The 21,599-nt window shown below is 54.0% G+C and overlaps 7 protein-coding genes across 7 annotated transcripts; 5 read left to right on the forward strand and 2 right to left on the reverse strand.

The window, feature by feature from the left end:
* The first annotated feature begins 841 nt into the window (after window positions 1-841).
* Window positions 842-2,441, forward strand: J3D65DRAFT_614606 (extracellular dioxygenase). The gene is made up of 2 exons (XM_066799233.1): window positions 842-1,528; window positions 1,584-2,441. The coding sequence occupies exons 1-2, from the start codon at window positions 1,023-1,025 to the stop codon at window positions 2,167-2,169; spliced, it is 1,092 nt and encodes a 363-aa protein (XP_066658971.1). The 5' UTR covers window positions 842-1,022; the 3' UTR covers window positions 2,170-2,441.
* A 788-nt stretch (window positions 2,442-3,229) lies between these two features.
* Window positions 3,230-8,449, forward strand: J3D65DRAFT_547677 (uncharacterized protein; the record flags this gene model as incomplete). Its single annotated transcript, XM_066796866.1, has 3 exons — window positions 3,230-5,410; window positions 5,459-7,309; window positions 7,370-8,449. The coding sequence occupies 3 exons, from the start codon at window positions 3,230-3,232 to the stop codon at window positions 8,447-8,449; spliced, it is 5,112 nt and encodes a 1,703-aa protein (XP_066658972.1).
* Window positions 8,450-9,072: 623 nt separating this feature from the next.
* Window positions 9,073-11,779, forward strand: J3D65DRAFT_614615 (putative MFS monosaccharide transporter). Its single transcript, XM_066799234.1, has 7 exons — window positions 9,073-9,459; window positions 9,525-9,606; window positions 9,674-9,807; window positions 9,888-10,047; window positions 10,104-10,624; window positions 10,817-11,110; window positions 11,162-11,779. Exons 1-7 carry the CDS (start codon window positions 9,246-9,248, stop codon window positions 11,533-11,535), a joined length of 1,779 nt encoding a protein of 592 aa, XP_066658973.1. The 5' UTR covers window positions 9,073-9,245; the 3' UTR covers window positions 11,536-11,779.
* Window positions 11,780-12,587: 808 nt separating this feature from the next.
* J3D65DRAFT_224874 (putative ACN9 family domain-containing protein) lies at window positions 12,588-13,439 on the reverse strand. The gene is made up of 4 exons (XM_066794618.1): window positions 13,124-13,439; window positions 12,973-13,072; window positions 12,767-12,917; window positions 12,588-12,712 (listed from the first exon to the last, which is right to left on the reverse strand). Exons 1-3 carry the CDS (start codon window positions 13,340-13,342, stop codon window positions 12,823-12,825), a joined length of 414 nt encoding a protein of 137 aa, XP_066658974.1. The 5' UTR covers window positions 13,343-13,439; the 3' UTR covers window positions 12,588-12,712; window positions 12,767-12,822.
* J3D65DRAFT_614621 (methyltransferase domain-containing protein) lies at window positions 13,346-14,522 on the forward strand. The gene has a single exon (XM_066799235.1). It carries the CDS (start codon window positions 13,530-13,532, stop codon window positions 14,307-14,309), a length of 780 nt encoding a protein of 259 aa, XP_066658975.1. The 5' UTR covers window positions 13,346-13,529; the 3' UTR covers window positions 14,310-14,522.
* J3D65DRAFT_614623 (uncharacterized protein) lies at window positions 14,523-18,067 on the forward strand. The gene has a single exon (XM_066799236.1). The coding sequence runs from the start codon at window positions 14,629-14,631 to the stop codon at window positions 17,818-17,820; it is 3,192 nt and encodes a 1,063-aa protein (XP_066658976.1). The 5' UTR covers window positions 14,523-14,628; the 3' UTR covers window positions 17,821-18,067.
* A 299-nt stretch (window positions 18,068-18,366) lies between these two features.
* Window positions 18,367-21,240, reverse strand: J3D65DRAFT_225084 (fungal-specific transcription factor domain-containing protein). The gene is made up of 3 exons (XM_066794619.1): window positions 20,739-21,240; window positions 18,833-20,683; window positions 18,367-18,775 (listed from the first exon to the last, which is right to left on the reverse strand). Exons 1-3 carry the CDS (start codon window positions 21,075-21,077, stop codon window positions 18,533-18,535), a joined length of 2,433 nt encoding a protein of 810 aa, XP_066658977.1. The 5' UTR covers window positions 21,078-21,240; the 3' UTR covers window positions 18,367-18,532.
* Between the last annotated feature and the right edge of the window lie 359 nt (window positions 21,241-21,599).

Here is a 21,599-nt window from a genome sequence, read left to right on the forward strand (position 1 = left end):
AGAGCTCGGTTTGCGTAAGAGGTCCAAGCCCTTTCATCTGTGTAGCGGCGGAGGACAGCATAGATTGGCAACCCCTGCAGCTCCAGCCCGCCTCGAATTCCAACACAGCACGGTGGTGCCCTTGCAGTCATGAGCAAGAGGGCTTACGCGTTCGACCACTTTCACCTGGAAGAAATGGAAAGTGTTGATGGGCCAAAACTAGGGAGATATTAACCGGGTAGATGTGCTCCAAAGGCACGGGCATTGCTTCGAGTCTCGGGGCAAAGTTGCATGGTTTCTCGATGGAAGAAGTCGCCATGTGTTTCCAATCAGCCGCCTCCGGTTGGTGGCAGAATCGTTCTCGATGGTGTTGCTCCGGGCGCCAAGGCCAGCGCCAAGAGATGCTTACGACTGCGGTTCCCACTCTTCGCTCGCTGCCGATGTGCTGTGTCCAAGCCGCGTCACCAAACTGCCAACCTACCTGCCTATCAGCACCGTTTCTTTACTCATCTCCTATTTGAATCTGTCGTCGAGCCGCATGCTTGTCCTACCACCTTGAGGCTCTGTGCTCTCCATGCGCGTCCCTGGCCTATTCTGATGGGTGCCGCTTGTCATCGTGGGCCGTCGAGCCCATATGTTCTTAGGTTGTGGAAAGCCAGCGTGGACCGTGGATTGGAAATGGAAGAACTACTGGTTGAGAGGATTCTTCGGAATGACGCGCGTGTGCTTCTGGTGTGCGTCAAGAGCACCAGCTGCATCAGTCACTGTGCCCCGGACTGTCTCTGTGGAGAAGTGGGCCCACATGGGTGTAAAACGCCTGGCCAAATGGTGCATGGTTGCTCGCGTCCATCCCAACTGGTGTGCCCTGTGTCTTTGCTGCGTGCGTATCCAGTATCGATCGTCGAGTTTGAGGCTGGTCGCCGTGCTCTGTCCACGCGTTGTTGTGTATAAAGGGCTGTTGAACTGTCGTGGTTGAGCTGTTTCCCATCCAGAAAACATTGCACCCTTCTCTTTCTCCGTCCTTCTTTCTCCCGAGATCCATCATGGTCAACATTAAGACTCTTGGAGCAGCAGCCCTGAGCTTGCTCGCCGCCACCGAAGTGGTTGCCCACCCTGGCCATGATATCAAGGCAGAGGCCATGGAGCGCAGGGCTGCCTTGAGCTCCTTCGAACGTCGCTCTCTTTCCCACTGTCAGGACAAGCTGAAGGCCCGCGGAGTGCACGACAAGAACATTGCTCGTCGTCACAACATGGCCCAGCAGCTTAGAAAGCGCCACCTCGTGGAACGGGATCTCGCAACCTACGCCAACACTTCCCATGCCAGCAACTTGACTGGCATCACCCCAGAAACGGATCCCAGTGTGCTTTTTGCCGGCAACAACTCTTGCATCCTCGGACCAGAGACCACGCAGGGACCGTACTACGTCTCCCAGGAGCTTTTCCGCTCCAACATCACCGAGGATCAGCTTGGTGTACCGCTTTACCTCGACGTCCAGGTCGTTGATACCGAGACTTGCGAGCCACTTGAGGGTGTTGCCATGGACTTTTGGTAAGCTCCGATGATCTCTGTCGAAGAACAACTGTGCTGACATGACGTTCCCCAGGCACTGTAACGCCACGGGTGTTTACTCCGGTGTCACTGCCTCAGGCAACGGCGAATCGACCGACGAGAGCAATCTGAACAAGACTTTCTTGAGAGGAATCCAGGCAAGCGACAAGGACGGTGTGATGCAGTTCATCTCAATTGTCCCTGGCCACTACACCAGCCGCGCAACCCACATCCATCTACTTGCGCACTCCGCTGGCAACTGGTCTCTGCTTGAGAACGGCACCATCTCTGGCGGAACTTCGACCTCGCACGTTGCTCAGATTTTCTTCGACCAAGACCTTCTCGAGACGGTGGAGTCGACCGCCCCTTACAACACCAACACTCAGGAGTGGACCCAGAACTCGGAAGACAGCATTGCCGAGCAGGAGGCCGCGGACGACATGGATCCCTTTGTCGAGTACGTCGTCCTGGACGAGAACGACATTACTGCCGGCGTCTTTTCCTGGATTACGATCGGTATGAACTCCTCGGCTACGTACAGCGTGTCTCCTGCGGCTGTGTACGCTCCCGGCGGTGGTTACATGACCAACTCGAACGGCGGAATGGGCGGCGGCAACAGCTCTGCTCCTCCCTCTTCTTGAACAAGCTGATCCATCGGGATGGTCATGGTGGATTGTGTCGTTGTATTCCGAGGCGAGGTTTTCTTTGTCGCGTTTGATATCCTATCGCATGTCAGTCTGCAGTTGCTTTCATGCTCATAGATGGTGAAGAGAAATGGAACGTAGCTTTAAAGATTTTTGACCCTCGTAATGATCTGCGACTGCTTAACTTTATTCAATGGAGCTTAAAAGCTTGGGAGCACCAGCCGGTCGTCTTGAGTCTCCGTATACCCTCGGGCTTAGGTCATGGCGCTCGGTCTTTCGGACATACGAGGGAGGGGCTCTCCCCTCGACATCAACATCTGATGACTTGTTGTTGACCATGAGGATCTTACACATCCGCCGGCGTTGGAGCTGCCAATGAATGATGAACCTGAGATCGAAGTCCCGGATGGTTGGAAGCCAGAGTCTGTAGAATGAGGATTGCGTTGCAACAGCACATCTCGGAGGCATCCGGATGTTGGACTCAAAACACAGGAGGGAAAAAACTTTCAGGCACGACTGCCTATCCAGTGACTACAGAATCCAGCGGGCCATCACCACCTTTTGCTCGACGTAATCACTTATGCCGACAACTATTCAGCTGAGCGCCCGATCCATGCTTTTATTTTGGGAACTCTCAAATGGGTTGAAGCGAGGAGAGCAGAACGGAACATTTGACCTGGTTTCTTCGATGCTCCACCTCCGAAGCTGCAGTGGATCTTGTGCTTGGAAGCCATGAGTGGAATGAGAAGGCAGCGGATGAAGAGATGGCTGTTCTCGACAAAAAATGCCTTGGGGTCTCTACATGTATGGACCTTACCTAGATAAGCAATCGTGCACGGACCATTTTAATACACGTGACCGTGTTTATCTTCCGCGGAAGCTTTGCCGCTCTCGTCGCGTCGAGACGCGCTTTCCGACGCCGAAGGCAAAACAACAACCTCAAGCCTGCCCAAGCAATCCCTGCGACACTACCATCCAGCACCTCGACCGGAATCCTATCGACGAAGCATTGTGGGCAAGCCATGAAAACTTGTCAGCCTTGCGGACGCCCGCTCAAATGACCCGAGACAACCTCAGAACGCACATCTCTTGGTTGCTCAGCGCTAAGCCATTTATCCCGCCGGGAGGCCCACACGTTGCCGTCGCTGAAATAGACGAACCCTCAAGCTCGAACACCGTTGGCTCACAGGACGCAAACACCGCTCTCGAAACCTCGTCAAGGAATGCCGTGCGGCGCGACCTCGACGCGTTGCAACCTACGGCTCCCGACTCCAGATTCCACCCCCAAAATTCAATCAGCACGAACCATAGAGAACGGCTTGGGACTGAACAAGGTGCAGCAGCTGTGGCTGACATGGCAAGGCTGAGGGTGGCACCGGGCTCTGCGTCGAGACCACGCCTTCTGCAAGCCGACTCAGGCCGGCAGCAGCAAACTCAACACAACTTTGCAGAACAACTCAAGGATCGGCTTGCATCTTTGGAAAAGGCTGGACCTTTGACTCCAAGGTCCAACAACAAGAAGGCTCCTGTGAAATCAACCCCAAAGACGAATTGTCGACAAGAAAGTGTGGCACAGACGCCGAGCTCAGCATGGGACGATGAAGGGCTTGACTCGATTGACCTGACTGAGCTCTCGGAAGGATGCTTGCTGCCACAGTCGGCTTTTGCGAGTGCGAGGAAAAGGCCCAGTCCCGGGTTTGAAGCCAATGTTCGAGAAGGGCCAACGCCTCGCCGGCCTCGCCTCGACCAAAGTCCGCCAATCGCAGTGCCTGACGCTGGTGATTTTGTACCAGTTGAGGCATACGACGAACCGCCACCGCCATATTCTACCGTGGCACAACATAATCCTCCCGAGGACGCATCTCTGCTTCTCTCTGATGGGGTTGACGCGACCTTGCACGATGGCGTGTCTAGTCCGATCGAAGACCGCGAAACCCGTGTGGCCGAGAGCCCAGTCAAAAGCGTGCCAAAAAAGCGAAAGTCGTTAGATCCAATGGGTCCCGATTATGCAAATCCAATTGGACAGTCTGTAACGCTTCGGAAGCCTTCCCGGTCACCGCAAAAGGCTGAGCGTTCGGTCACTCGCAGCCCTACGAAACCATCCTCAAGCAAACGCAGAATTATCGCCGACTCGGACGAGGAGGATGAGGACCTAGGTGCACACTTCGATGTCAGCCGAGGAATGCGAATCAAGCGCGAGGGTACTCCGTCTGCCTGTCCTGGAAGTCCAATCGCCGCGTCACCATCTAAAAAGGCTACATCTTCACGGATCTTTGACAAGACTCAAGACTCCCGACGGCACGAGGATCTCGACTCCAAAGGAGATTCAAACACCCTGCAAGCGGCCGCCACAGGGCTGTTGCGTGAGAAAGAGAAACATGGGACGACGGTGAACTTTTCCATCCCATCCACGCCATCTTTTCAACAAAATACGCCTCAGTTCACGGACGCGGAAGACGAAGCTGTTTTGCGCTTTTCAAGATGGTCTGACGAAGAAATTGAGAGCATGTGTAAAAGCCTGGACACCTACACTGTGGAATTGTCTCGAAACCAAGGCCTTCACTTGTGCGATCATGGTGTGCCGTCAGCAGCTATCAACGAGCAAATCCTCACGGCCAAACAGCAGTTGGCTGCCACCAGGCAACTTATGACGATCAAGCCCGATTTCGCTCGTGCAGTGGAAGAAAGGGAAGAATTCACGTGTAAAGTCGTGGCTGCATATGGAGATGGAAGCATGGTGACGGATGGCCACGAATTGGCGGAGCAAGTCAAACCTTTCTCTATTCGTCTGAGGGAAGTCAAGACGAAGGTTGTGCAGCTTTTACGAAAAGCCGGTCTCGTGGAGGGTTCCAGCATTGCTGCTCTGCGAGGAGCGCCGCCAAACCTCAGAGACGTTGTTGTCGAATCTACCCAGGCCACTCCAGCTGCTAGATCTGTGGCCAATTGCGGCTTTTCCGCAACAAGCTTACCCACGCATACTCAACTCGTACAGCAAACTCAGATTCCCGAGAAACCAAAGTCTGCGCGAAAGCTACCAATCCAAGCCAAAGCGGAGAGTGATTATGAAGTAGAGGCAACGCCTGACACTTTCGAAGACACTTTCGACGAGACATGGGAGGACGACATGGCCGCATTTGATGAAGAAAACGACAAGGATACCTGCGTCGATCAAGGTCAATCAAATAGGCCAATCCCACCAAAGCGAAATGTCACCTTTGCAGATCCAGAAGACTCTAATGTCTACTACGTCGATCAAGAGCCGCGGATACAGTCGACCTACGCGAAGCCAGCGAATGCTACGGTTCCATTCGATGAAGATGATTTTGAAGATGACGGCGACCTTTTTTGCAACAACATGGGAACTCCACCATCGCAAATGTTCGACGAGGATTCTTTTGAAGTCGATTCGCTTGACGACCAGGATTATATGGATCTCGCAGAATCCGCCGACAGCACTCGACGTGGCGGAATTGAGAGAGATCGAGGTTCGCGCGAGATTCTCCAGGAAACATCGGGAAACCAAGTAAGCCCCCGAAAGCTAGCCACAAAGTCATCAAAGTCAGTGACATCCCATGAGCCCCAATATCCGTGGACGAACGATGTCAAGGCGGTACTCAAAGGTCGGTTTCATCTTCGTGGATTTCGCCCTCATCAGCTCGAGGCAATCAATGCAACTCTTTCTGGCAAGGATTGTTTCGTGCTCATGCCGACTGGAGGCGGCAAATCACTTTGCTACCAACTACCCTCGGTGATTACTAGTGGTAGCACTCGAGGCGTCACAGTTGTGGTGTCGCCGCTTTTGAGCTTGATGCAAGATCAGGTCCACCACCTGAAGCAAATCGGCATCCAAGCCTTCTTCATAAACGGGGAAATGAAACAAGACACACGGAGAGATCTCCTTACTGCCTTGCGTGGACCCCAGGTCGAAAGATTTGTCCAAATTTTGTACATCACCCCGGAGATGCTGAGCAAAAGTCAAGCCACAGTTAGTGCTCTCAGAGATCTCCATCAACGGAAGCGTCTAGCGAGGATTGTCATTGATGAAGCCCATTGCGTCAGCCAATGGGGTCATGATTTCAGACCGGACTACAAAGCCTTGGGAGAGGTACGGCGGCAGTTCGAACATGTGCCTGTTATGGCCTTGACTGCCACGGCCACAGACAATGTCCGAGTTGATACCATCCACAACTTGGGAATACAAGGATGCAAGGTCTTCGCTCAAAGTTTCAACAGGCCCAACCTCTACTACGAAGTCCGACCTAAGAAAAAGGGCTCTGAACTTCTCGACGACATGGCCGACCTTATCAGGAACAAATATCGAAATCAATCCGGTATCATTTACTGCATGTCGAGGAAAAACTGCGAGAAAGTCGCAGAGCAGTTGCAAAAGGAACACGGAATCTCGGCTCGACATTACCACGCCGGGCTGGAGCCGGGGGAGAAAGCAGAGACGCAGAAGAAGTGGCAAGAAAATGAGTACAAGGTCATCGTGGCTACCATCGCCTTTGGTATGGGTATCGACAAACCCGACGTACGATTTGTCATACACCACAGCGTCCCAAAGAGCTTGGAAGGCTATTATCAGGAAACAGGCCGTGCCGGGCGCGACGGCAAACGATCTGGATGCTACCTTTACTACGGCTACCATGATACCTCCGCCATCAAATCCATGATTACCAAAGGAGAAGGCGATGGTCAGCAAAAGGAGAGACAGTTTGCAATGCTGCGCAACGTCGTCCAATTTTGCGAAAACAAGGCCGACTGTCGAAGAGTTCAGGTATTGGCCTATTTTGGCGAAGCTTTCGACACGGCAAGTTGCGGAGGGCAGTGCGATACTTGCAACGCCAACGTCAAGTTCGAGACTCGTGATTTTACAGCACTGGCTGCAGATGCCGTAAGACTCGTGCAGAGAATCGGAAGTCAAAAAGTGACGTTGTTGTATTGCGTGGATGTGTTCCGTGGCGCAAAGACAAAGAAAATCAAGGATTTGGGACACGACACTTTGCAAGAAGCAGGGTCAGGAAGTGATCTAGAACGTGGGGATGTTGAGCGCATATTTCAAAGGTTGGTTGGCGAAGATGCTCTAGAGGAGGACCACACCACAAACCGAGCCGGTTTCACCTCAACTTATATCAAGGTACGCAGGCAAACATTTTCCACGACTTACAATTTGAACGGGCTTGCTAATACAGGGCAGTTGGGCGCCAGAGCGCGCACTTACATGGCAGGGCGATGTCGCCTTGAAATGCACGTCCGAGCCTCATCCAAGACTGCGAAGGCATTGACAAAGGCGACATCAACGAAGAGGAAAAAGCCGAGTCGAGAAGTGAAACCCCTGTCTACGAATGTCTCGTCGCCTTTACAACCCAACCCAAGGCGCAAAGCTCGAGCTCGGGTTACATTCGATGATGACGAGGAGAAGGAGGAAGACGCTTTCGAGCCCGTGCCAGAGTCGAGGCGGAAGCGGAGAGGTGTGGTTTCATCCGACTCGTCGCGGAAGCAGCTTGGCGAACCAATCACAACAGACGAAAAGATGGCTCAGCTCAGCGCCGTACATCAAGATCTCGTACACATGTTTGTGGATGATGCCAGGGCTGTTTGTGATGACATTGTCTCCAAACGCGGCATTAGGCAGAGACCCTTCACAGATACGGTTCTTCGCGAGATGGCCATCGAATTCCCGAGGTCTTTGGATGAAATGGGCGAGATAGACGGCGCTCTCCCAGAAATGGTTCGACTTTACGGCGGCAAGATGCTTGAACTCGTGGAGAAGTGCAGAGCTTTTTACGAAGACGCAATGGCGAAGCAGGCAGACAGTGAGCGGGTGCCGAAAGACCCTAACCACGAGGTGGTCGTGATCAGCGACGATGAAGGGGAGCGCGAGGTTGAAGAGGAGGAGGAGGAGGAGGAGGAGGACTTTGACCTTGATGACGACGCAGGGCCCGCGCCAGAAATGCGCAGCTCATATTTCCAGGAGGATCCGGAGGTGGCTGCATTCAACGCGCGGTTGGAGCAATCCCAGAACACCTCGAGAGCAGCAGGTGCGGGCAATGGCGACTCGAATCGAGTGCACAAGGGTAGTGACTCCAGCAAAAGCGGCAATGCGCGCAAACCCTGGCGGCGCAATTCAGGGGGCTCCAGCAAATCGCGAAGCTACGGGACGGCGAACAAGAAGTCGACTGGCAAACGAGACTATGGTGGAGGGCCATCCAAGACCAGCAAAAGGGGAGGCGTCGGCCGCGGCGGCGGCGGTGGCATCGGTATGATGCCGATTTGAATAGCACAGGCAGCTTTTGCTGAGTCGGCGGCGGCGTTTTTGGGACAGGGTGGTGTTGAGCGAGGCGAGGGACACGTGGTGTTACAGGGGCGGATTTTCTTGATTTTGTTGACGTATTTATCCCTCTTCACGTTGGTGAGGGGAGACGCACGGCGGCTTGCCAAATGGGGACAAGGACAAGTTTGTTTGGGAACAGGACAAGGAGTGGCCTGGTGCAGCTTCCATGGCATGCAACCGTGTTTTTAAGCATATCCAATCAACCAATGTCGATTGCACAAGAGTGCCAGCGTCGATGCGCCGAGCAATGAATCAATTGAAGCTGGTCGCGTGCCAAATTATGGGCCATGGCGTAACGGATTGTCGGGACTCGAGACCGACGACGACGACGACATCCTCGGTTGAGGAGGGAGAGGGTCGGAATCTGGTCGGAGGCGACTGGGAGCTGGGCTGGAGGTTTGGAGAAAGTTCTGGGGCGTCGTCGGAGTGGGCCTCGAGAGCGACACAGCAATGGCCGACGGGCCGCGATAGGGATTCCGCCGGGCAAACGAGCCAGGCCATTAGGCGAGGAAAGCTGTATCCGCCAGGCCATAGTGGTTGAGGTGGTGGTGGTTGAAGATGCGTCTCCCCGGGAAGCCAATAATCAAAGTGCCGTTCCCGAAGCTTCTGCACGGCCCAGGCGGTGTTCAATAATTTGACGGGCAGACGTGCGCATGTCCATCTGTCGTCGACTCTCCCGCCGCGGCGTTACGTTCCCAGTCCGGTCAGGCCGTCCTCGCTGTGCTGTGATATAAGAACAATGTCCGTCCCAACAAACGCCGCCAGCGACGCAGAGGCAGACTCGATAGACGCTTCGACCGCCGACGACACCACCGCCACAACCGTCATGGACAAGGTCCCCGACCACGACGCTGCCCAGGTCAAGTCGATCGACCAGCAGCCGCACAAAGAGGTCGCTCCAACTCGCTCCGACCGCCCAGTCTACGAGACTCGAGAGCCCTATGGCCCGCCAGGTCCGTCTAACCACTCTCTCGTCCTCGTCCACGTCGCTGACTCTCTCTTTGCGTGTGGTATCCAGGCTTCCGAGGTCTCCTCACCTCCCACTATGTCTTGCTGTGTGCATCCTTCTCGGCCATGGGCGGCCTGCTTTTCGGCTACGAGTGAGTCTCCACTGGCCATGATGATGAGCGTCGACCGAAGCTTGTACTGACTCGTGGCGCCGTGTAGCCAGGGCGTCGTGTCCGTCATTCTCGTCATGCCCCAGTTTCTCGAATGGTTCCCCCAGGTCTCGGACAGCGCTCCGGGAGGTGGCTTCTACAAGGGACTGCTGACGGCCATGATTGAGTTGGGCGCACTGCTGGGTAAGCCTTTTTCCATCAAATTCCCCGCTCCCCGTGGGGAAATAGACGTCGTGGAGCGCTAACCCGCATTTCTGGGACAGGGGCCTTCAATCAAGGGTGGATCGCGGATAAGATATCCCGAAAGTACTCGATCGTAGTTGCCGTCATCATCTTTACCATTGGCTCAGCCCTGCAAACTGCCGCACAGGATTACGCCATGCTTGTCGTCGCCCGCCTCATTGGCGGGATCGGCATTGGCATGTAAGAATCCAGCCTCCCGTCGCGGCGAAGCTTGTTCTCATGACTGACGTCTGTAGGCTTTCCATGGTCGCCCCCTTGTTCATCTCGGAAATCTCGCCGCCAGAGATTCGAGGCACCCTGCTCGTCCTCGAGGAATTCAGCATCGTCTTCGGCATCGTCGTCGCCTACTGGATCACCTACGGCACCCGCTTCATCGCCGGCGTCTGGTCATGGCGCCTGCCCTTCCTCCTCCAGATCCTGCCCGGACTCATCCTGGGCGTTGGCATTTTGTTCATGCCCTTCTCGCCTCGCTGGCTCGCGTCCAAGGGCCGTGACCAGGAGGCATTGAAGAACCTGGCCAGACTCCGTCAATTGCCCACTTCGGATTCGAGAGTCATCCTGGAATGGTATGACATTCGTACCGAAGTTGCCTTCCATGCAGAAATCGCCTCGGAGAGGCACCCCAAGCTCTATGGGAGCCGTAACAAGATGGACCGTATCAAGCTTGAGTTTGTTGCCTGGGTCGACTGCTTCCGGAGAGGATGCTGGAGGCGCACTCATGTCGGAATGGGTCTCATGTTTTTCCAGCAGTTTGTCGGTAAGTCTTCCACGAGCAATATTTTCGGAACTCTTGCTGTGGGTCTCGAGAGAAATTGTACCTGCACCCTGGGAGCATTCGATCCTGGGGTAGCTCTTAAGGGTTTCTTTCAACGCCCTCTGTGCCCCTGTTCTTCAACCCCCCAATCAACCCACTACCTGTGCTTCGTGTGACAGAGACTGACGACACTAGGTATCAACGCATTGATTTACTACGCTCCTACGCTCTTCGAGACAATGGGTCAGTCGTACGACATGCAGCTGGTTCTTGCTGGCGTCTTAAACGTGGCTCAATTGGTTGGCGTTTCGAGCTCTGTCTGGTCCATGGATCGCTTCGGACGTCGTCCTCTGCTCCTGTGGGGAGCGGTTGTCATGTGTGCTTCCCATATAATCATTGCAATACTGGTTGGTCTCTTTGACGACAACTGGCCTGCCCACAAGGCCCAGGGCTGGGCAAGCGTAGCCTTCCTCTTTCTCTACATGCTCGGTAAGCCCTTGGTCCTATGTTTTGGAAGCTTCTTTGACTAATTCGTCCCAGCATTTGGTGCGTCTTGGGGTCCAGTGCCCTGGGCGATGCCGGCCGAGATTTTTCCCTCATCGTTGCGCGCAAAGGGAGTGGCCCTGTCCACTTGCTCCAACTGGCTCAACAACTTTATCATTGGTCTCATCACTCCCCCATTGGTTCAAAACACGGGCTTCGGAGCGTACACGTTCTTTGCCATCTTCTGTCTTTTGGCCCTCGTATGGACCTTCTTCTTCGTCCCAGAGACCAACGGCAGGTCCCTCGAACAGATGGACCAAGTGTTCAAAGACCTCAGCAGCGAGGAAGAAGATGCTAAGAGGGCACGCATAGAGGCTGCCATGATGGGCAGCATGCAAACTGCTTCGGATCAGGAATCCGTCGCTGTGTAAACGAACGAGGCATCAACATAGAATGAGCCGGCGCATTGAGCATTGAGAAACGGAGTTTGGAGCACGACTACTTTTAATCATCATGGGACACGATACGACTCACGCCAAGCAAACTACAAGACGGACGATTACGGACTGGTTATACGGTTGATTCCCCATAAAGCACTATCATCTTGGCCCGCTATGTTGTATATTGGAGTAAATAGAAAGACTGGTAGATATTCTGAAAAACATTTGAAACAACGTCTGGAAATACGAACAATCCCTGTGTTGAGGTCTTCAAGAGCTTGAAGCTGCCCTCCACTGCACACATGGAACTTGACTAGGTTCACCTTCATAGAAATATGGAGCCTCCTCAGGATGATCGCAGTCGAATGTGTGCCTACCACGAATGAATACCGCTTAGCCGGATACCCTGAATACCGCTCAGCCTGATAGAAGGTCTTGATTCATTGCTCGGCTTCCAAATTGCGAGCAGCTAGGGACGTGAAATCGATCTTTTGGAGAAAAGTCAATATAGTATCTCTATCCACTCTCCCGTTTCCCACAAACTTTGAGGTTAAGCAGACACCAACCAGCCCATGATGCTACATTACCCCACACCCAACCCCGCCGCCTCGTCGAACATCGAATCCCGGATCGTCCCATCCAGGACCGCAGCCAATCCTGAAGCCGTCGCGTGTGCTACGCACGATTCGCACGCGATTCCGGTCATACTGGCCGCCCAAGTCGCACATCGGGCACGAGTGCGGCGGGGCGATTTCGTGCATGGGGTGCGGTGGGAGCTGGCTTACGTACACGACGGCCCGGTTCTCATAGACGGAGCAGTTGGAGAGATTGAATCCTGGGGCACATGGGAGGACGAGCGATAGCCAATGGTGGCTGCAGGTCGTGGAGCGGAAGTATAAAGTTTGGCACATGCTGAGGATGGTAGCTTTGTCGCCGTTGTGGCTGATTGTGGCTGATTGCTTTGGACTTCGCTCTGGGGGAAGAAATTCTTGGTATGCTTTGCAAGTTTCGCAGTGTCTTGCTAGGCGTAGTGTTTTTGTCGTGCTCAGCTTTCTGCGCGCTGGTCCTCTTCAAGTAGTGAGTTGCAAGCTCACGAAGCCACCTCCTGTTTGTAGTATGAGAAGTTGACCAAAATGTGTTGAACAAGGGCGTTTTGAAGCGCCAACGCCTTTCGCAAGCGGACTCAGCACGGGGTCGTGACAGCAGTGGCGTGGATGAGCACCTCATGTGCCCTGGATGTCCTGTTTGACTTGAACACTTGGGCCATTGATTGCTACCTCATTTGTCTTTATTGCCACGTTCGGGGTCATTCTCATCGAGCTCCTGATTCCGTATTGTTTGCATGAGTTCATGCAGTTGGCCGATTTGTTGGTCTGTGACCTGCTGTCAGTCTCGCACTGGCGGCCACATGCATCTGGCGCGACATACCGCTCATCTTGTCGATCTTGCTCTTATCCATTTTCTCGCCCCTCCATGCGTCTCCCTCGAGCTGTTGTGCGTACATTTGCCATTCGGTCAGGAAGCCAATCTGGGCATGGTCAGCTTGGTCTCGCACTCGGGCTTTGTCCAGAAATCCTACAATGTGCATTGGATTCTCTACGCTCTTGTGCGCACGGAATTCCGATTTAACGTATTCATCGCCCAGCAGACGCATCTGCGTGTCCAGCTTTGTCCTGTGTGCGCGGAGTATGCGACGGTAGAGGGGGATTGGAGGAAGGAGGGCCATGGGCGCAGGGCGGAGAGGTTTGGACGCCCCAAGGGCGGTTGCCTCGGCGAAGAGAGATCGATACACCCTCATTTTCCGGTCGATTGAGCTTCTGCTATGTTGTTGACGATTGGAGGACTGTAGTCGAGGTGTGCGAGGACCCAAGGGTCTCCCAAGAGCCTCGGCAAAATGGAAGGCGGCAGATTTCCGTCAGCTAATTCCCACCGCCGACGTCACTCCCCCAGCTCTTTTTTCTGGCACACCTCGACGCGCAGCAACTATGCTGCCGACACCAAGCACCTCCCACGTCTCCTTTGACCGCGTTTACGAACCCGCCGAAGACTCATTCCTCCTACTCGATACCCTGTCTTCCGACGACGAGACGAATTTCCTCTCGAAGCGATTCGACAAGCGCAATGGACACTGCGGTTCGCCGTTGGTGGTCGAAGTTGGCACAGGCTCTGGCGTCGTCCTAGCATTCGTCGCGCAGAACACCGATGTGCTGTTTCAGCGCAATGATGTGCTGACTCTCGGCATTGATATCAGCGCTTTTGCCTGTCATGCAACGAGCGAAACCGTCGCCACTGCTATCCAGGAAACCAGATCGCGAAATTCGCACCCCAGCGTGTTTCTTGACGCCGTTAACGCCGATCTTCTGTCCCCACTCAGACCGGGAGCCGTCGACATTTTGATATTCAACCCACCGTATGTGCCCACGCCAGCGCTGCCGGACCCGACCAAGCACGACGAATACAATCATTTCGCACACAAGACTAGCTTTGACCAAGATTCTTACTTGCTCGAGCTGTCTTACGCCGGAGGCGCAGATGGCATGGAAACTACAAATAGACTCTTGGAGCAGCTTCCGAGTATACTACACGCGCAACGAGGGATGGCGTACGTGCTGCTGTGCGCACAGAACAAGCCACGAGAAGTCCTGGCCCGCGTACGCAGCTGGGGCACAGATTGGGGCGCGGAATTAGTCGGGAGCAGCGGGAAGACGGCAGGCTGGGAGAAGCTACAGATCCTACGCGTGTGGCGGCGCCAGAGTCTAGAGTAGGGAATAGTCGAGATGAGACGAAAGCAGCCGCTGATGATGGAGAAATCGCAGAGGCTGGAGAGAGTGATGTCACTTGCTATGCGCACTTGAAGCTGGAGAATGAGGACCGGGAGTGTGGAGATCGGTGCCTTTTTGGTGCACGGGTTGCTGTAGCAACGGCGGGCCGACACAACTTCGGCGGTGCCACGAAATCATCATGGTGGATTCCACGGGCACCCGACCTCAGCTCGAGCCCCTTCGTCATCCACCTAAACCACTCCGCCTGCGCTACTTCAAGACATACCTATCCCATGTGCTCGAGACTCATTTTGCCCTCATCATGAATAGATATGCGCAAGCGACCCCATGTCCTGCACCTCCAGCTCGCTCGACTCTCGCTCATCAAAACAATGCGAACGCGCGCACTTCGCACGCATTCCACGACGACGCGACCGCAAACATTGACTACACCGTCCAGCTCAATGGCAAGCCACGGAAACGCGCAACTCGAGCCATAAAAGAGCCAGCCTTTGATCCATCCACCGATATCTGGCTAGACGATGCGATTCCACCGTCCTCCCAACGGGGCAGGAAATCTAGTCCACAACAAGCCAAACAGAGCCCAAGTCGATCACGCAGCCGTGGTTCCAAGAAGCTCTCCACACTCGCGCAACCACCACAGCGAATACCTATCCCACATGCGCCGACAAAGGAAGATGAAGCCAAGGCTCCAAGAAGGCGCCGCGTGTCAGCATTGCTGGCAGAGAAGGGTCTAACGCCCAGCACAGTCAAGTCAAAGTCGGATTTGAAGGATGGCAAGCAAAAGAACAAGCCACTGGATATCCAAAAGGATCCGCGCCGCCGAACCATCTACGTACCGTCCGATGACACGACGATAATGACAATTCATCCCGGCGCATACAAGGGAAATGGAAAACCGACGGATTTCACGACCGACTTTGCGGCATTCCCAGAGGAAAAATTGGCCTCAAAGCCGTCAGTACCCAAGGGAAGACCAGCAGCGAGGAAATCGATTGCTGCGGCACCGAAACGAGCTCCACTCCAGAGAAGTTCAAGGCCATTGCAGGGTGTATCATTTGCCGAGGATGTCATGGGATCAGGAATTGGAAAAGAAAATGTGCCCCCTGGAATTGCTGTGAAGCAGCAGAAAAAATCTACCCCTGAGATCAAGAATCGCCTCTCAAAGCCTGTAAAACTCGAATCAACGGGGGCAAAGAAGACACAGTCTACCCCCCTGCTCACTGCAACCGCACAATCTGAGCCGAACCGCAAACGTCAGAGCCCTGGAGACCTCCAAAATGAAAAACCTTCCAAAGCGTTGAAGTCTCGCCAGGACGCCACCCCTGCGAGACCCCCACTTGGCGACAAAACCAACAAAAAGACGACTGCTTCGAAGTCTCCAAACCCTCGTATTCGGAAGCAGCAGCAAGCAAGGCCCACCTCCAAACTCGGCGTTCCTCTCCTTGCTCAGAAAATTCAAAAAGTGGACGACAAATACAAGGTCATCTCCGACGATCTCAGCAGTCCTGCGCTTTACGAGGACAACTGGCTCAGTTATCAAGAAGTCGCCATCACCCAGTTGATAAATAAACTTTTCGACTTGGTAGACTTGACGTCCCAAGACTTTGCCAGGGAGGCAGGCGGCCTTCGCAGGATGCTTTTATCTCTGTACCAGGAGCCTGCGATACCGGTTCTGTACAAACGACTCCAGGCATCTCTGATGTACGGAGCTTTGAGTATACCCCATGACCTCCTCTCCAAAGCCATACGGCTCAAGGATGATGTTGGATTGCGAAGCAAATATCTCAAGCTTTTCGTTGACACATACGACCCCTTCGTTCTCGCTGCAGCATTGGAAGTCATTGTGGGTCGGCAAGTGCCCACCTCCTCCCGACTTTCATCTAGTTCAACCCCATCAGATGGCGAGACTCGAAGGATCCGGGCGCAAAAAAGAACGATCTCAGACTTTCTCGATACGTTTTTCGTTCGCCACGAGGACGCGATCCGCATCAAAACCGGCCCAGGGACTATTTCCAGCATCGCTAGAGGTCAGAAGAAGGAGAATGATGACTTTGGCTCTCAAGGCTGGTCCTGGCGACGTACGGTCTTACGCAGCCTTATGCTCATCCTTCTTCTTGACATGAGCAAGACTAGAGATATTCTCAACTTGCCTCTATTCCAAAGCGACTCACCGCACAAGTCATCCAACGCGGTCCTTCAAAGGCTTGCCAGCATGCTCTTCCCGTCCCTCGGGGACGTTTCCCGACCTTTGAGCCATCTCAATTACGAACTCAAGTGCGTCCAAGTTCCTCTCGAGGAATATTCATATCGCATAGATAACCTGGCTACCGACATGAGGGATGGGGTGATGTTGACAAGACTGGTTGAAGTTCTCTTATACACCCCTGCAACACTGCCGACCCAGAAAGATATCACGGTGACAATGCCAACAGGCGATGTCTTGACAAGCACATTCAAGGTTGATGACAAGGACTCTTGGATTCTGTCGCGGCACTTAAAATTTCCTTGCATTGGGCGGACGCAAAAGCTCTTCAATGTCCAAGTCGCTTTAAGCGCCTTGGAAGGAGTGCAGGGCGCCGCTGGTCGTGTCGTCAAAGAGGTCACAGCCGAACATGTCGTCGATGGTCATCGTGAAAAGACACTTGGTCTGCTATGGGCTTTGGTTGGCAAATGGGGTCTTGGAATGCTGGTGGACTGGGCCGAGCTGTCCAAGGAAACTCTCCGCCATCGCGAGAAGTTCTACGCACAAACAAAGGACGACGATCACCGCGATCCGCACAGCGATTCCGAGCCCGAGTCCGAGTTTGAGAGAACCCCTGCTGAAAATACCAGCCTCGTGAAGCACACCGCAAGACTCAAGGCGTGGGCACATGGGATTGCTCGTCTCCAAGGTCTTCGCGTCGCAAACCTCACCACCTCATTTGCCGACAACCGCGTCCTCGAAGCCATTGTGGACCAGTATCTACCCTGCTTTCCCAGTGTAGCAGCTCCCAATCCACTGGCTGGCGATGTCTCGTCCCTCAAATCCAAACTGAAGGCCATCGGCTGCAGCGACTCGTTCATTTCCCTCTACACGCCTTCAACCACGGGTTCGGCCGCCCGTCCAATTCCCTCCAAAGACTTTACCACCACGACGCTCGCTTTCCTCGCATCTCGCCTCCTCCCGGCTTCGCGTGCACATCGCGCTGCCTGTGCTATCCAGCACTGGTACCGTCTACGTCTTGCACGGCGCGAGGCCACTCGCAGGGTGGCCCTGATGCGCCTGGCGGCCCACTGCGCAACGGTGGTGCAGACGCGCGACAAGGTCGTAGGGGCTGCGATGGTGCTGCAGAGAGCGTGGAGACGCGTCCTGGACGCGCGAATTGGACGTCTGATTGGCGACGTGCTTGGGTTCCAGGCCGCGGCCAGGGGTTGGGCAGTGAGGAGGAGGTTGGCGGCGTTGAAGGGAGGGAAGTCCAAGAGGAAGGAGAATGTCAGAGGAGGTTGGTAAGCTGTGTTGGATTGCTCTGACGATTGGACTGGTGGTGGTGCTGTTTGCGACTAGCGTCTCGGTTTGTTTGGCGTTTGTCTTTTGGTGTCTTGATGACTGGCTTGGGGGCGGCTGTTGGTTTCAAGGTGTTGCGATCACTTCCTGGATTGATGACTTGACGAACTTCTTTTCGGCTGTTTCTTATACCCTCTTGAAGCGCTCCCTTACATTCAATCGCTCCCTCATCGCAGGTAGATGTAGATATACAGTTTTATCAAACTACTCAATTTGCAACGAGAGTGTGCACTCGTGGCGCGCACAGATGTTGTCTTTTTAAGGCAATCGTACTCATTGAAATCAATCATGAAAAGCGGCTGTGGTAGTTGAAACTCATTTCCCATGTAAATTCTACCAAAACGACGTTCCGCTGTAAGTGGTTTTCATCACTGACCTATGGAATAACAAAGCGCATGAGCGAAGAAGCCAGACACGCCTGGTATTGTCGTAACCCATCAATAATCCTGACCATCATTCCCCTTTTTTTTTTGGCGTGGGAGAATCCACCTCCCTGAAAGGCCGCGACTCATAACCTTCATTCCCCATCATGACCGATGTTGCTGCTCTGAAATTCCCATTTCCCATGACCTGAGACCCGTGTAGTCTCAATGCTGAATCCGGAAAAAACTCCGATGCAGCGACCTGCCAAAGCTTCGACAAAAGATTCACCGTGTCCTCACATCATACCGCTTCTCTCTGGCGTGTCTTCACCCATAAAGACATTGCTGCCGCTGCCGCCCATGAACGCCGGGTTGATGGCCTGCGATTGGGATTGCGGCTGCGAGCTTTGTCCTTGCTGGGTTTGCGGGTTTGGCGGTACACTTGCGCTGACATCTGACATCAAGTCCGGTACGCCCATTGGCCACATCTGGTTGTTTGGGTCCATGGCTGTACCTTGGACATACGAATCCCATGCCTCCTAAATATCACATTAGTGAAAACTTTCTCCAAGTATCTCAGAGGAAGAAGAACTTACCCAGTCAAGGTTCGACGATGGCATATCAATTCCCTGCAGGCCAATGCTCGAGGTGCCAAACATTTGCGAGAAAGGACTGGCAGCAGATACCGGTCCCGCCTGTTCGCCACTAGAACTAGGACCGGCATATTGTGGCGTCAGGCCGGTGCCTTGAGAGAGTGGGTCATTCAGAATGTTTCCCATCGAAGCGGGGTAAGCAGGTCGATTGTCAAACATATTTGCGCTGTTTGGAGTCAAGGCGCCGGTGCTCAACATGCCAAGAGTCATTGCAGCCGAATGTTCAGGAGCCACATTTGAGTCGTCCTGGAGATTCGTTGTTGCTGGGTATGCCGCGGCAGCTGTCGCGAAATTCGACTGTGCTTGACGCAGAGCGTGAGATGACTTTAACGTATTGAGCATGACACTCAATGAAGCATGCGCCTTGTACGCTTCCATGGAGCCATTTGAGTATTCCGCCCAAATCGGCACTACCGTGTCAATGGCCGCCAACATCTCGTCGCGGCGGTCTTGAGGCCAGCTGTAGACATCGGTCGATGGCGCACGGCCGCTCCTTTCGGTCTCGCAGGTGTGGTAGAGATCGAGCGCAATGACCATCGCTGCGACGAGGAAGTCGTTCGTTGTGAGCGAGGTAATGAACCACTTGACAGTCCGCAAACGACCGCCCTGATGTGATTCATGGTAGATAGTCGCCTGGTGTTTCAACATGGCCATAGAAGCGTCGATGCAAGTCCGGCGAGAATAGGCGTATCTTGAATTTTCGCGCGAAGGGCCTAGGAATTTCCTGTGCAACACGATTTGCGCCTTAAGGTAGAGTAGTTCAAGGCTGAAGCGCTGCATGACGAGAGTAGCGGGATCGCGCGCAGACTCATCCATCGATCTGATCTGGAGATGAGGAGGAACGGCAGCTTTGAGCTCCCTGAGACGCTGATCAAGCTTCGTGACGCCCTCGTAGGACGTGCAGCTCAAGGCCTGGGATTCCTCAACCACTTTCCCAAATGCGTAAACAAGTTTTGCCTTTGTAATCATGTAGGAACACGGCGTGGGCTCGGTGACTGGTCTTGATTGAGGGAGAATCTTCATCTCTTCGTACAGTTCGTCGTCGTAAATGTTTCGCGGAAGCTCAGTGGTTGCGTCGCTTGACCTGACCATTGGAGGCTGGCCATTTTGCTGAGAAAACAGCAGGTCCATCTTCCGGACAACACACCAAACTCGCCGGCGCATCTCGCCCTGGAATGGTGATAGTGCGCGGTATGGTGCCGGGTCTCTGTGATATCCCATGCGCATGGCCAAGCGGACAAGGATGGTCCAACTGACCAACACGCCCAGCTCGGCATCTCTGCTCCGAGCATACTCGCCCTGCACGTGGAGGATCAGAGTCTCCAGCATGTGGGTGACAGGCGCCGTGATGTCGGCCTTGAGAAGGCATTGAGCGGTCCGTCGCCGGTATTCGCTCGACATCTCCCAGGTTTTGCCGCGATACTCGGGAGGTTCGTCGCCTGCTCTATGATATGATTGCAACGCGATACACATCATCGCATAGGCCATGCCGAGCCAGATAATGGGGGTCTCTTCCGGGCTCAACCAGTGGTGGTCGTATTGCTTCTGAAACGTTGGACCATGAATGATGTGAAATCCAGGGTCGTACACGTTGAAATAGCGCGTGATGAGCAGGTCGGAGACAGCCTTGGGAGGAAACGCTGCCAAAATCTCTGCCTTGTCAACTGGCTGCACAGCACCAAAGAGGAATGCTGTGCCTGGACTGATGTCATCTGTGTACGTTGCTTGGTGTCGTTTTAGTTGCTCATCATACTGCTTCTTGTGCTCGGCAAAGTAGCTCTTGACTTCGGCAATCTGCAGCAAACATCGTTAGAAATCATCAGACTTTGAGGGGTTCAGCAAGACGTACCTCTCCTAATATTGCGTACCAGTGGGCTTCGGACGCGAAAATAGATTTGTTATTGTCCACCTTCATGATTCCAATCGATTTTGCAACCTGATCCACATCGCTGTCTTCATGGCCACTTGCGTGTGCTTCCGGCTCTTCCTTGATTGACATTCGCCTGTCAACCTCCGATGAGCCTTCTGTCGAGCTGCCCCCAACGCTTCCATGGTTTTGGGGTGGATTTGGCAGGCTTATGTTCGCATTCGCGATGGCAGCAGCAGCAGCAACAGGACCAGCTGATTGGGCTCCATTGGTCATGAGTGATAGCACCAAGCCCTCCAAGCGGTCGATTCGATTTTGCATGTCGTCCGGGGTGGTTGGTGGCGTATGCGTCAATGAAGTCTTTTTGCGGTTGCCAGGAGTGGCATATGTGCAGGAGGCATTGTCGCCTCGTTTGGAGCAGTTATCACATGGATGGCCGCGGTTGCATTTGAGCCTGGTGATGAGGTGGTCAGCGCTTTAGGTGCTGTTGCGGAGTTCATCGAAGGAAAACCTACTTTCTGTGTCGGCATGGCGCACACGAGAGTGGCACTCTATTCCGCTTGCGCACGACCCGAAACTGACCATCTGGGGAATGGCCGGAGTTAGAGGAGGCGCCCGAAGGGGGAGTGGGTGTCATGATTGTTCGACTTTATTTTGGTCCAATGACAGAACAAGCCGGAAAGCCGCGCAGCCTAAATCCGAACACTCGAGTGCTGCTTATGTATAAATGGAGCCACGCGGGACTTTTGATGAGATGCTTTGAAGTAGGAATTAGGTGATGTAGCTGTTCTAATAGGCAGTCATGCGATTTCGCGTCCGATCAATGAACCTGAAGACTCGGGA

Source organism: Phyllosticta citribraziliensis (assembly GCF_038025025.1).
Source record: "Phyllosticta citribraziliensis strain CPC 17464 chromosome Unknown J3D65scaffold_2, whole genome shotgun sequence".
Classification (NCBI taxonomy): Eukaryota; Fungi; Ascomycota; class Dothideomycetes; order Botryosphaeriales; family Phyllostictaceae; genus Phyllosticta; species Phyllosticta citribraziliensis.

Excerpts from the sequence above, each read along its gene's own strand:
- J3D65DRAFT_614606 (XM_066799233.1), top strand. The coding sequence starts at position 1,023 with ATGGTCAACATTAAGACTCTTGGAGCAGCAGCCCTGAGCTTGCTCGCC. Across the intron at positions 1,529-1,583 it reads GGTGTTGCCATGGACTTTTG|GCACTGTAACGCCACGGGTG; the intron begins GTAAGCTCCGAT and ends GACGTTCCCCAG.
- J3D65DRAFT_614615 (XM_066799234.1), top strand. The coding sequence starts at position 9,246 with ATGTCCGTCCCAACAAACGCCGCCAGCGACGCAGAGGCAGACTCGATA. Across the intron at positions 9,607-9,673 it reads GGCCTGCTTTTCGGCTACGA|CCAGGGCGTCGTGTCCGTCA; the intron begins GTGAGTCTCCAC and ends GGCGCCGTGTAG. Across the intron at positions 10,048-10,103 it reads GGCGGGATCGGCATTGGCAT|GCTTTCCATGGTCGCCCCCT; the intron begins GTAAGAATCCAG and ends TGACGTCTGTAG.
- J3D65DRAFT_224874 (XM_066794618.1), bottom strand. The coding sequence starts at position 13,342 with ATGAGGGTGTATCGATCTCTCTTCGCCGAGGCAACCGCCCTTGGGGCG. Across the intron at positions 13,073-13,123 it reads TAGAGAATCCAATGCACATT|ATTGGCTTCCTGACCGAATG; the intron begins GTAGGATTTCTG and ends GACCATGCCCAG. Across the intron at positions 12,918-12,972 it reads CAAGATCGACAAGATGAGCG|ACCAACAAATCGGCCAACTG; the intron begins GTATGTCGCGCC and ends AGCAGGTCACAG.
- J3D65DRAFT_614621 (XM_066799235.1), top strand. The coding sequence starts at position 13,530 with ATGCTGCCGACACCAAGCACCTCCCACGTCTCCTTTGACCGCGTTTAC.
- J3D65DRAFT_614623 (XM_066799236.1), top strand. The coding sequence starts at position 14,629 with ATGAATAGATATGCGCAAGCGACCCCATGTCCTGCACCTCCAGCTCGC.
- J3D65DRAFT_225084 (XM_066794619.1), bottom strand. The coding sequence starts at position 21,077 with ATGCAAAATCGAATCGACCGCTTGGAGGGCTTGGTGCTATCACTCATG. Across the intron at positions 20,684-20,738 it reads GGTACGCAATATTAGGAGAG|ATTGCCGAAGTCAAGAGCTA; the intron begins GTACGTCTTGCT and ends TGTTTGCTGCAG. Across the intron at positions 18,776-18,832 it reads CATCGTCGAACCTTGACTGG|GAGGCATGGGATTCGTATGT; the intron begins GTAAGTTCTTCT and ends TGTGATATTTAG.